Raw genomic sequence first — 13,167 nt, 5'->3', positions numbered from 1 at the left:
TACACTGAAAATAATTAATATCGAAAAACTAAATTTATGTCAAATTTTTGGTGATATTAAATTGACTTGAAAAATAAAATTAAATTTAAATATACATATACTGTTCTAAATTTCTGAAATATTTATTATATTTCATTAAATATGTATGTTGGTAATCCACCATGGGTGCACGGATTCACCGCAGTTTCTGCCAAAGTATGTGCTCACATGCATTCTTTATTAGATTATTATGTTCGACAAATCTTCAATGCAGCGCGCCATCATACCCGGACCCCATGGCTTCGTATGAACTGTTATGGATGAATGTATTGTGTTGATGTAGGTATATTCTGGAAGAACGAATCAATCAGGTGGGCTAGTTTACTTACAGGTATTCCGGCATCCGTGTATATACCTGACCAGCTTGCAACTGATTGAACATTCCTATTATATAGTCAGTTATAGAATGAAACACATCTTACCTGTCGGCAACTTAAGGGAATCGAACCCAAAAGTTTTTCTTGCCGATACCGGGAATCGAACCCAGTACGCCTGGCGTACCAATACCAGACTCGCGCCAGCCTATCCGCTAGACCACATCGGCGCTTATATTTATTATATTTCATTAAACCTCTTAAATGAAAAAACAAACCTATAATATATTATTGTCTGCCTTTTTTTGTTGTTTTATGAAGTTTTATGCCAAACGAACGTTATTCCAAACGACCGTTATTCTCAATGACCATTATACCAAATGACTTTATGCCAAACGACGTAGAACCCTTTGAACTTCTTACAGGTGAGAATAACTGGTTAACTGATTTTTATATTTTTTCTAGCACTAGATGCAACTCAACTACATAAGAAATATGCTCTCGGTGTTATGTATAACGCGTGAATCTAGGCGTAAAGCTTCCATACTATAAGGGTTTGCCAAAAAAAAAATATTTGTAGCTACCACCAAAACTGTAATAATTATCGTTGAAATCATTATGCTATAATTTTGGTAACAAAAGCTATTATAAAGCTTCCATAAAACATACAGGAAACTATTGTTTTTCGATTCCATGAGTTCTTCGAGTTTTTTTTTTTAATTTTTTTCCATCATCCATGATGGATGATGATAGCTTTTATTTTTTATTTACATAGTATTCCGTTTCACGACATCACTTGACGAACATAATTCTTAAAATTCACTCAGTCTATGGCAACCGTTCTCCAATTACTCGGACACCCACGTTCGCCAGATCACGTTCCACTTGGTCTTGATTGATGATAGCATTATTGAAAAATTATCGAGAAAATCGATAAAAAGGAGATATCTTTTAAGCATTTTCTAAGCCTCTGTTCTTATGCCACTAAAAATTTTAGGTAAAATGTATCTGAAATAGTATCCTAAAACAAACATATCAAAGAAATATTTATTTTGATAAAAAAAATCAAATTGGAAAAATTGCGCGAAAAACATTTTTTTTAATTAATAATTGTAATTCATGATATAATGAAATCGCAAATACAATGGAACTAATTGAAAATTAGCCTGAAAACTTTTGTCCAATACTTGACATTGGGAAACTATCAAAATGGCGTCATTTTTTGCCTTCCGATTTTGTTACCAACTTGGCGTTAGTCAATTCAATGCTTCATAGCTTTGTATGGTCATTAAAATAGCTGTTTAGTTTTTTACGATTTTATTATAGCAACACAGATAAATATACATTTCTGAAATGTCAATCATCAGTACAATAAATGAGGACACAAATTATTAAAAAAATTAACAAAGGTTTGAATGACTGGTGAAATGAAACCGTGAGTTGAGGCCGAATTTCGTTGTCCATCGTCATCTTGAAATCAAAATGGTGTCAAATAGCGAAATTCGACTTTTTCTCCTTAAGCCCTTTCACACAATACCCATATTGTTTTTATTGGAATTTGGAGTTTTAGCCGCCATACAATAATAATATTGCAAAGATATTTATACCACTTCCAGCATGGCCGTAGGAACGGGGGTGTTTTGGGGGTTGAACCCCACCCCCTACCTCCTTAGGGTCCGAGACAAGAAAAAGAGATGAACTACACTATAGGGGAAAAGTTCATATAACGCCCCATGTGGCTAATACGCGCCACTCTTGTTTTGAAGAATCTGAAACATTTTAAGCCTGCAAAATACTACCAATTTGTTTTAAATGCTGTGATTGGTCATGGCAAGTATGAATTTTTCCTTAAAATGCCCCTGTGTCGTGATAATTTTAAAATTTAGGTATTTCTTCATTTCGATCTAAATTTTAAAACACTTTTAATAAGGTGTCACCAAGCAGAGAAAAACAAATAAGACAATATTTTCTGACACATCGATAGAGGAGAATCTAAATTATGATTTTATGCTAAAAAATCATACTGAACTCGCTAAGGTATGCTTTTCATGGGTATGTTCTATCACGGCCCATGCGCTCTTTATAACGCGTCAATCGTAGTAGGCTGAAAATAGCAGTAATTTTTCAAAAAGGCAAATTTTCATTGAAAATGAACAAAAAGTCTAAAACCATATTTTAAGCGTTAATTCATCCCAAAAAAAACTATTTTTCTTTTTTTGTTCAATTTCTATTAGTCCATTTTGATTTTCTTTTCAGTCAAAGTGTCTGTAAGTATTGGTGTGTTTTCGGTCTTCGGCAGCTCTCGGGTGTGTTCGGCTGCTAGGCGCGTATTGAATACACAGCGGGGCGTATTCACAACACAGTTTTGTTCTGTGGCTTTGAATATGGTTTTTAAAAATCATGTTTTTGAAAAAACTATAGCAATTTGAGTAATGAAAAATCATAGGAATTTGTAGAAAACACTTTTCTTTAACGATTACACCCATTTTTAACACAATTTGTACGTAGAATACATAGAAAATCAGCGATTCGCTTAGGTGGCGCATAATAGGGCATGTTCCCCTACTTAGAATCAAATTCGTAATCCCATCTTACTGTAAAAGGATTTCAAAGTTGAATTATTCATTCAAAACTCAGATCAAAACGTTGAAATCAAATCTGTTCTGTATTCAGACACTAATTGCAAATATTTCGACGAGCACAGGTAAATCATTCCAATTAAAAAAGGAAAATCATTTTAGACCATAATTAAAAACTGAAATTTTTAAAATGAATATTTAAAAAAAGAAGACTCTAAGAAAAATTTTGCTACTAGAATTTTTTATCTTACTGTAGTCAATAAAGAAGCACAATATTTCACTGATTTCTATGTAAGTAACAGTTGTGACTGAAATATTCGATTGAATTTCAAGATTCCATAAACAAATTAGAACTCAAACGTTAAAATATAGTTTTGCAAAGTTCATGTTGAATATTGAGAAAAACATATATTTCAAATCAATATCAAGATTCCAGGCATACGTTTATTTTGTTTTTCGACCGGAGATAATTTATAGGTTATGTTCGGCTTTCGGTCTTTCGGTCAAGATTTTACAACACTTTTTATGTGCTCTTCATCCAACGTTTCGAATATTTATTTATTCTTTTTCAAGGAACTAAAAATAAAGCATAAAGCATAAAACATATTTCTTGTGAAACGAAAAAATGTTCACTTACTCGAACATTCGTGCTATAGTCCGAAATAGATGCGCTCCTAAAGCGTTCATCAATCGTCGGTTTCTGGCTATAAAATTTGAATTTGAAAATGGTTCAGCTCAGAAGTGAGGAGGATAGCGTGTAACTTACGTGCCCAATACTATAATCTGGCCTGGGCGGCGGCGCCTAATCCGTATTCCGAATGACGTCCCGAAGCAACACTTTATCCACTCGACTCACAGTTTGTTATTGTTGTTTGGGTTTCTTCTTCATAGCCAGAAACCGGCGCCGATGAGTGCTTGTGAGCTATCTGGGAGAGTGTGTGGAACACTCCGCCGTAGGAGATCGCTCTTCCGTCCGTGTCGCTCTGTATATTGACGGTATTCGGAGTGCTTTGGATATAGCACATTTCGAGTACCTCTAGATGCCGGCGGTGCTTGTTGGAGCTGTCGAGAACGGTGGCTTTTTCAAAGTCGAACATGTGTCCCTGGTCGAAGCAATGTTCAACAACGGCCGATTGTCGTAGCTCTCTGATGGCTGGGTCTGATGCTGTGGACCCTGAGGCGATGATTCGGTTTAATTTGGTGACGTCACATTTATGCTTGGACATTCTAGTACGAAGTTTGTAGCTAGTTTGCCCAACATAAACTTTTGAGCATGTCTCGTTACGGTCGGATGCGCCTGCGCATGGGATATTGTAGACCACATTGGAACGATCGATCGGTTGTATCGGGTCCTTAACCACAGGCAGTAGGCTGCGTATCGTATGTTGTTGCGTGGTGCCGATGCGTACTTGCGGATAGTCCGTTTTCAGTGAGCGAACTATGTTCGCAGTTAGGCCGTCGATGTTCAATATGGATCGGTAATGTTGTGTGGGTGTGTCTTGTGTGTTTTGGCTGGTGGTGTCGGTTTCGTTCGCTTTCTGCACTAATCTATTAATTAACGTTGTTGGGTAATCGTTTAATTTCAAATTTTCATGAATCAACCTGAGTGCGGCGTCGGGGGAAACGTTTGTCGAAAAGGTTTTCACACGTTTTATGAAATTCAGAGCCGTGTTGATTTTGAGCCGTGTGTTATGAGCTGATCTGAAGTTTAAAAAGCGACCCGACGAAATTGCTTTTCGATACCACTCGGTTTTTATTGATTGGTCTGCGTGTCTGATCAGTATCAAATCCAAGTACGGGAGGCGATGATCTGACTCTATCTCGACAGTAAATTGGATTTTCGGGTGGTATTGATTGAACTTTTCTCTTACCTGTTCGACATGTTCTCTTGGTAGGGCTAGCAGTAGGTCATCAACGTATTTCCTTAGGATCGGGATCTGGAAATCGAGTGTCCGTGTGACATTGTCTAAAAGTGATTCCATCACAAAGTCAGCTATCGGGCTGGACACAGGATTGCCCATCGCCGTGCCGTATGTTTGTTGGTAAAATTTGTTTTTGAATCTGAAATAACTGCAGCTCATGCAGAAGTTAACGATTTCGAGGAACATGTCCAAATTTATGTTTGTGTTCTTCTTTATCGCGTCCCAGTTGTTGAGTTGTTGAGTCGTTTTAAAAACTAGTGTTGCGATTTTAGCTTTAATTTGCCACAAAAGTTTTGAATTCAAAATGAACAGCCTTTCAAAATCGCTTTTTAATGGATTCAATCTAAGTCTGAAATGAAATGTTTATCAATTTTAGAACTGGAACTGGGTCAATTCTACAAAATGAAGATAACAAATAATCAGAGCCTAGAAAAACCTTTTTTGGGGTTCAGCATATTATCTCACGATCTTATTTAAGATTTAGGATTCTTCCTTTGTTCATTATTGACTGAAAAATCACAGTGAAAATTTAAATATAACTGTGGAGAAAAGTTAAGTATTCAGTTTAGAATGAAAATCGAGGAACGAATTCGTTAAATAGATTACCCGTAAAATAAAAACAGTTGTTGAATTTATAAAATGTAGTTTGAATAAGACTATAAGTCAATCGATAATTCTGATAAAAAAAACTATCTACAATTTTAAAAATAAAAATTCTAAATTCAATTGAAAAAAAATATAAATCCTCAATAAATAGTCACCCCTGAAAACATTTAAAACTATTTGAATTATGAAACGAATGAGTTATTTTATTTTATTTTTATGAAATAAAAAATATTGTTTTAAGTAGAAAAGTACGATTTTTGAATTCAAATTGAGAAAAAATTATCCTTGTTTGTTTCAGATCAGGAAACAGAGTATTAAAGATGTTTTGAATTTTTATACTGAAAAGCTATTCAAGATCAAGCGTGATATCAAGTTCTGTATCTTATTGAGTATTTTATTTTTATCAGAGTTGTAGCTCTATCCGATTTTTCTGAAAAATCAAACGCTTTTATAAAGTTTTAATTTCAAATTTAATCTCAATACACAATCAAAAAAAGCTGCTACAGAGTTGACTAAAATAAATTTAACACACAAATTTTACTTTTACCTTTAAAGTTAAAAAATCACTAAAAATACTCACGGAAAGCTGAAATTGAAAAATGGAAAATTGTCATTGAATATCGATAAAAGCATAATTGATTCAACTTAGTCAATAGAGATTTTTTTTTAAATTCAAGGTTTTTCCATCATTCAAAGTTTCGTAATATAAAATTTATACATGTTTAAGGACATACATATGTTTCACATTTTTAAATGTATTGTTATTTCGAAAAAAATGTATGTCAAAGGCAATCGATCCTATTGAATGTTTACGCAAGAATTATTATTTATTTTTAAGAATGACGTTTTTTTCTGAAAGCCAATATAGGTAACCGAAAAATCCAATTACTGAGTCAAATGGACGTTAAGCCGAATGTGTGTGAGGCCTTACGGATGTTAGGTCGAATCGTTTCCCTGTTTAAATACATTTGCGAACATTTTCTTTTGAATGGTAAATTTGAACGCTGCTGATTACTCTTGATTAAAAATGTTTTTTCGTATACTTATTTTCCAACTTTTATCTAAAATTGTTATGATGACTTCTTAGATTTTGGCTGGATTTGCCCAGTTCACGAGTTGAAAATGTTAAAATCCAATGCCCGGTTTTTGCAAATTTGCAAATTTGCAAATCGACGCGATATATTGTAGTTGAATTGAAATTTAAAACATTTTGAAATTTAAAATATATTTCAGTGTCCAGCGGAGAAGAGCGAATGCCAAAGTAGCTCGAAACGTCTGGACAACTGGTAAAATTTTTTTTTCCAAACTCAATGCAAACCAAAAATTGAAAATATCTAACAATGTTCAGTCACTATTCAAAAATTCTAAGATTTTAATAAAATATCTTAATTTAATAAAAACCTAATCGTAAGACAATTATCAATGCTATCGGCAACGCTATAAACGAAAAACCTGCATCATAAAGTTGTGTTTCCTATGTATGTTTGAATCGAAAATAAGAAGCAGTGTAAATTTCAGTGATGATAGTTGCGTTTTAAGCACTGTTCTGTATCTTTTCATTTTGGTGTTTAAATTTGAAGTATGTACAGTGATTTTTTATTTAATTTTTTTTTTAATTTATCATTATTTAAAAAATGTTAAACAGTTAATATAAACTTATTCATATAAATTGATTGAAAAAAGTTAATTTATTTCTTTGTTATTTGGTGGTAAAAAATAGCAATTTTTGCTAAAAACTTTTCTAAGCCGTTATTCAATGTCAAAGAAAAATCAAGCTTGAAACAGTAGAAATGTAGCCGTTATCTGGCTTTTGTAAATCTTCTTTTCCAAAACTTTCCGCATTTGATTTAAGTTTGTGAACGTATAGTTTCATTTTAGAAAAAAAAAATCGGAAAGAATCGGAAAATTTAAAACCATTATTAGAGTAGTTATTGCATGAGCGTTATAGAACTTTTCATGAATCTTCCATAGATCTAGATGGCGAGAAAAGTTATGATAAAAAAAAATTGTAATGGTTTCAATAACGAAAACATTACCTCAACAATTATAACGTATATTTACACATAAAAAACACATTTACACATTTTTCAAACACATCCCACACTAAACAGTTAGCTTCCATTCCAAAACGAATTACTGAGAAAAATTCGCAAACTTCATGATAAACCAATAAAAACATGTCTCACAAAAAATTGGATAACTTCTTCATTAGCACGTATTAGTAGCTACTTTTTGTCATTTCATCAAGTGCTAACTTTAATATATAACTTGATGTGGAATTTTGCTGAAAAACTATACATTGAGATGTTTGATATTGGTGAAAATCTCTGTGTTGTTATGTACAAAAATCCTTGCTTTAACTAGAACAATGTTTTTTTTTTATTTGTCATCTTAGAATTATATGAAAATTGATAAAATTTCAAGGAATTTGATGTATTTTCTTAACGTTTATCTTGAAAACACTAAGTGTATATTACAGAGCAATCTTTTTTTTTTTATTTTCCTCAAAATATTTACCCCAAAATTTCCTACTAAGTGAGTAGCTCAAAATTGATTATTTTTTAAGCTTTGAAAGATATAACCTGCGCTGTCATTTAACTTTCCAAAAATATAACAAATTTTCCAAACTTAAAAAAAATTTAAAATATGTCACAGCTTTTAAAGGTTTATTCTCCAAAGTGTGTCGGCTGCAAATCGAAATAGTGCTCTATTGAGCACTGGATATCTGGATTAAAAACCAAATAAAAATTTGTCATTTTGAGTTCAAATAAAGCTTAGTTCATTAAGAAGTGGGACAGTAACTAATGCGTGTGTCTCAAAAACCATTCATTTGATCGAAAAACTTTCTGTGAAAGAAATGAACGTTATCTTATGAATAAATTTATGAAAAATATGAAAAATTTTGAACATATTGTTTATTGTTTTTTGTAAGAAAACTACTTTATTCTTGGTATCTCCCATAGACCGGCGCACACTCTTTTCATGCGTGATATTGATCAGTTTTTCCAACTGATACTTTGATAAATCTGTATTTTATGTGACTGCGTCCTCCTCCTAAAGTTTTTGCTACTTTTAGGTCATAAACTTCTCTTTTAAAAGAAACTGTGGGTAATTTAGTGATACAGAAGTTTCGAAATTAAAAAACTTGATTAATTTTGAGCCTCCTCAACGCGTTTTCAGCGGCAAAATTTATAAAAAAAAGGATGTAAATCCATCATGAGAATGAACTTAAAGTATAATTGTTTAGTAAAGATCGTAGGTTGCGATGGGTACATACAAAATTAATATTTTAGGCTTTTAAAAAAATGAAAACCAAAGTTTTCGTTTTCAAAATTGTTGTTTTTTTCCACAGGAGCAGAATCCTGGCAAATAAATATATTTTTTTACAAAACAACCATCAAATGAATCTTCTAATATGCTAGGGACATTGCTACGAGCAGGCATGCTATAGAATACAAACGCTGAAATTGGTTCCAAATTGGGTTTTTCATAAGTTTTGTCGTCCATCAGAAATCACCCGTCTCATTGCCTCGGAACCAGTTACGAGCTCTAGAACTAGCAAAAAATTGTTATTTGAGGTAAGATTTTAAAGACTCATAACTAGGCGAGACTTTCAGCTTATTGGAGAAATTTTTGAGATTTACACTTAGTTTTTCGCTTATTCAAAATTGAAAAATCGGATATGAAACTTTACCTCTCTGATGACCCTCAGCCGTTATTTCAATGCTTGATTTGAACTTTGTGGACATTTTTGACAGTGTTTGCATACTTTTCCACCACTCACACGTGGTTTTTTTTAATAATAAACGTCGGTTTAGTCAGCTTAGTTCTTAGTTTGTATTCTTACTTGAATAGCTAGTTTCCATTCCGTTGATTCCTTATTACATTTGAAAACAAAAGTCAGGTACGACATCTACCGGCAGAAATCAATTTCCTAATTGCCTTCGACGTCCTGCGGTAGGTAATACTATTCGCAATCAAAGGCAGCAAACAAATCTCAAATTAAATTATCGAGAATCTGCTGTGCCAACAAACAGCCGAAAGTTGCCTGCGGCAGTACAGATTGAATAATTAAATTATCTTCCACAAACCAACCGATATACCGTATCGAACAACGACGACTCCAGCATGGGCAACAAAATCGAAGCCCGCCGTGTGCCTTGAACTGAACTGAACTGAACTGGTCATGTTTTCTTCTCGATTTGTTTCAGATCCCTCGTTAAGACATCCCCAGGGGGCATTCCACAACGGGGCGAGCAGCAGAGGCCGGCGAAGTCCGACGACAGGGTCCCTGTTCCTGGCACTTCCGGGGGCGCTGTGGCCCACGATGACGACGATGGCCGCAGCCCTGGTGATAGCCCTGGTTCCCATCATCTCGGCGCACGATTTCCGGCCGACGACGTTACCTGGGCTTCCGAATCGGCACATCAACAGATGAAAATGAGAAAATCGTCGTCGAACCGAACCTCATGTTGCCGATGCTGCGGGCAATCAGCAACAACAACAATCATCATCATCATCATCCCATTCATGCACGGCATCCTCAACTACCAAATCGACGAGCACATTCAACAACATCGGTGACCGTCATTATCGACTGTAGTGGGCAAATTGAACGACAACATGCGCCTGGTTCCAGTCGGATCGAGGTACTTCCGAAATTCCCTCCGGGAGATGAGGACGGAGTATTCCAGGAACCAGGCATTTGTTCTGCATTAAGAAAATAGCATCAACTCATCTGGTAATATCAACATACATAGGTACAGAAACACATCCGCCAACGAACGCTTGGGCCATCTCAATAGTAGCTGAATATACACAACAAACAAGAATAAAGCAGAAAAAACACTTATTTTTAGGGTAAGTTAAGGATCCAATCAGGAGATCTCTCTCTATGAACAAATAGAAGGAATCTAAATAGCTAAAGTTTGTATACAAAGCGGAAAGGAGGACCGAAGACGACAAAGTGCAATGGAACTAGTAGGTTGGTTATGACTGTTGGGGAAATACATTTCTATAAATACTAAACAATAAGAAAAAAAAAATCTAACCATAGAAATAATAAACAAGCTACACCACCAATGATGTAGCCCAGAGAGTGACAAGAGATTATAAGCGTATTTGTTGTTGACTTACTCATGGGAAGCGAGTTCAAACCACAGCCAAGGTCCTTTCGTTTGTAAATAAATTAAACGTTGATAGTGTAGTTCTTTCCAGCAACCAACCGTAGAACAGGCTTTCAGTAGTAGGTGAACGCGGGAACTGCATTCATTTGGCTGCTTTCCCGGAACGATGAGGGCAGATTATGGTGAAGGGTCGTTTTTTGTTAATTGAAATATAAGGATTTCTATTCGATGAAATTTTTGATTATAACAAATTTGTTCATTTCCGGGTTTTTTTAAGATATTTTCAATTACAGAAAATTGAAATTTGCTTATTTATTCCCGTTACGAATCTGTTTCACTGTAAGAGACTTCTTTATTGATGTCAGCTTACGATTCAGGATCACAAAACCTGTTACCAAGATTCTTGAAAAATGTGTATGATTTATTCTTAATTCTGAACCTTGATCTTCTGACTAAAATCATGATCCTTGTTTTGATCGTGAATTTGATCTGGATCCGGATCCCATATTCTAATATTTGATTCCTATCCGGATTTTGATGCCTGAAGTTTATACTTATTACTTATTCTGGATTCTTGACTCTGGTTCCCAAATCCACACCCTTAGTTTAGATTCCAGAATAAGTAATCAGCATCAGAATCAGGAATCAAGAGCAGCACCGCAACAGAACTAGAAAACAAAATCAAGACCCGGATAAGAATCAAAGATGAAGATACGGGGTATGCAATTCCTGATCAAAATCTAATTAATCATCGTGATCAGAATCTAGATCAGATGTCGTAGTAAGGCGTAGAGGATAGCCTTTATCCCAAGTAACAATTTAAGTTTTATGCAAACCTTCACAGCTCACCAAGGCCGGATTAAAGGGGGGGGGCAAAAGGGGCAATTGCCCCGGGCCCCCCGGCTCAGGGGGCCCCCCGAGGGAAAGCAATTTTTTACATTACTTTGATCATACTACTACAAATCCATGCAAAAGAAATCGAAACTAGAAAATGTGAATGAAAACTTGAAATATAAAAACTAAAGAGCCCCCGTGAAATAATATCTAGATTGGTTTTTGTCTTAAAAAAGTTAAGGGAGCTCCCTAGAGTAAGCAGTGAAGGAGTTCTCCCACATTTTGTGAGCTGAGAATATCAAAATCTTCTGGACAGAACGAAATTCGAAAAAAAAAATTAAGAGGAATATGAACCAAAACACCTCAATTTTTCATTTTTTATCGAATTTATTAAATTTATCAGTTACGATATTCTGTGCAGAACAGGTAAAATGAAGAAAAATCTTCTGATTTTCATTACATTCAAACGTCTTGCACAACAATAATGTTTGTTGTTACGTTAAGTTTCCAAGTTACGGTTTACTGCACTTAAATAGCAGCTAATTTCGCTTTATGATAAACATTTCAAAATTTTACCCGGGCAGTATCCGGGTTAATACCGCGAATTATAATAACTTTTCACCTTTCAATCATTATTATTGAAATTTTGATTGGTTTATAAATTCTAAACACTTTTCCCTCCCTATTTTTGAAAGTAAAATCTTTCAAAAAAACTGTAGTTGCTTAAATTGAACCAATCGGCAGTACAGATTTTCTTTAATGAATCTCCATCTCAATTTCTGTCTTAGATTTGAAATTTGTATTGGAACATTTTCAACTGATTTAACCAAAATTGTATCATCTACTGAAGTAAATTTCCTGAATTCAGTATATCATTTTCCAAATGATCATTCTCAATTTATAAAAACAATCTGATAGTTGAGTTGCTTGTATCATTGAGTAATTTTCTTAATATGAATATTTCTATGATCTTAATCTTATCTTTTTCCAGATTCAATTCATTGGGATTTTCAAGTCTTGTGTTGTTTCTTCAGCTACTGAAGTACAGTTCCATCATTTTTTTGAATTTTGAAAATTCAGGATCATTGTTTAAGGTACTAAACTCATTTGAGTTCCTTACCTGATTTTTTAAAATGATAACTGATTCTTTGTTTTAAACATTTGATCTTTATTCTAATTTTTTTTTCAACCGATCATTTTTGTACTAATACCCCTTTGGCTTTGAGGGCATTGAATGAAACTTTCGTCACATTTAGAATTTTTATCTGATGAGAATCATATTCAAAAACATCTCATGAAAAGATTTTTTTGTGTTTCAAAGACATATATGTTCTATAGAATTGAAATGCTCATTTGGCGCAATTTCTTCTTTTGCTCTGATTGTAACTTTGTATCTTTTTTTTTCATTTAATTAATATTTTGCTTCTCAAAACTTGATTTGAAATTATGATTTAGATTTGAGACACTAAAATTTGGTTCTGAATATAACGTGATTTAAAGTTTTGAATTCTTAAACTCTTATATCTGTATCTTTATGGAATGTGGATTTAATTATTTTGTTTATTTTTTAAAATTTTGTTATCTTTCTTTCAAATCTTCATGATACTTCCTATTTGTCACTAGGTAAATATTTTTCGAATAAGCACTAACCAAACGATCAATAATGATATGAAAATCATATAAAATATCTATCCGGTCATTTTTTTAAATTAGAGAATTTTAGTTGATGATAAGGGTTAAAATGAGA

General features: G+C 33.8%; 1 protein-coding gene across 1 annotated transcript in view; it reads left to right on the top strand.

The window, feature by feature from the left end:
* LOC129741790 (opioid-binding protein/cell adhesion molecule homolog) overlaps window positions 1-12,772 on the top strand; it is a 404,129-nt gene extending 391,357 nt beyond the window's left edge. Inside the window, exon 9 of the mRNA XM_055733577.1 lies at window positions 9,672-12,772. Coding sequence (XP_055589552.1) covers window positions 9,672-9,898 — 227 coding nt within the window. The 3' untranslated portion in view covers window positions 9,899-12,772. The remainder of the gene's footprint in view (window positions 1-9,671) is intronic.
* The last annotated feature ends 395 nt before the right edge of the window (window positions 12,773-13,167 follow it).

This window comes from Uranotaenia lowii, chromosome 2 (genome assembly GCF_029784155.1).
Source record: "Uranotaenia lowii strain MFRU-FL chromosome 2, ASM2978415v1, whole genome shotgun sequence".
Taxonomy (NCBI): Eukaryota; Metazoa; Arthropoda; class Insecta; order Diptera; family Culicidae; genus Uranotaenia; species Uranotaenia lowii.
Note: the sequence above shows the minus strand (reverse complement) of the source record. Positions and strands in the feature narration are given on the sequence as shown.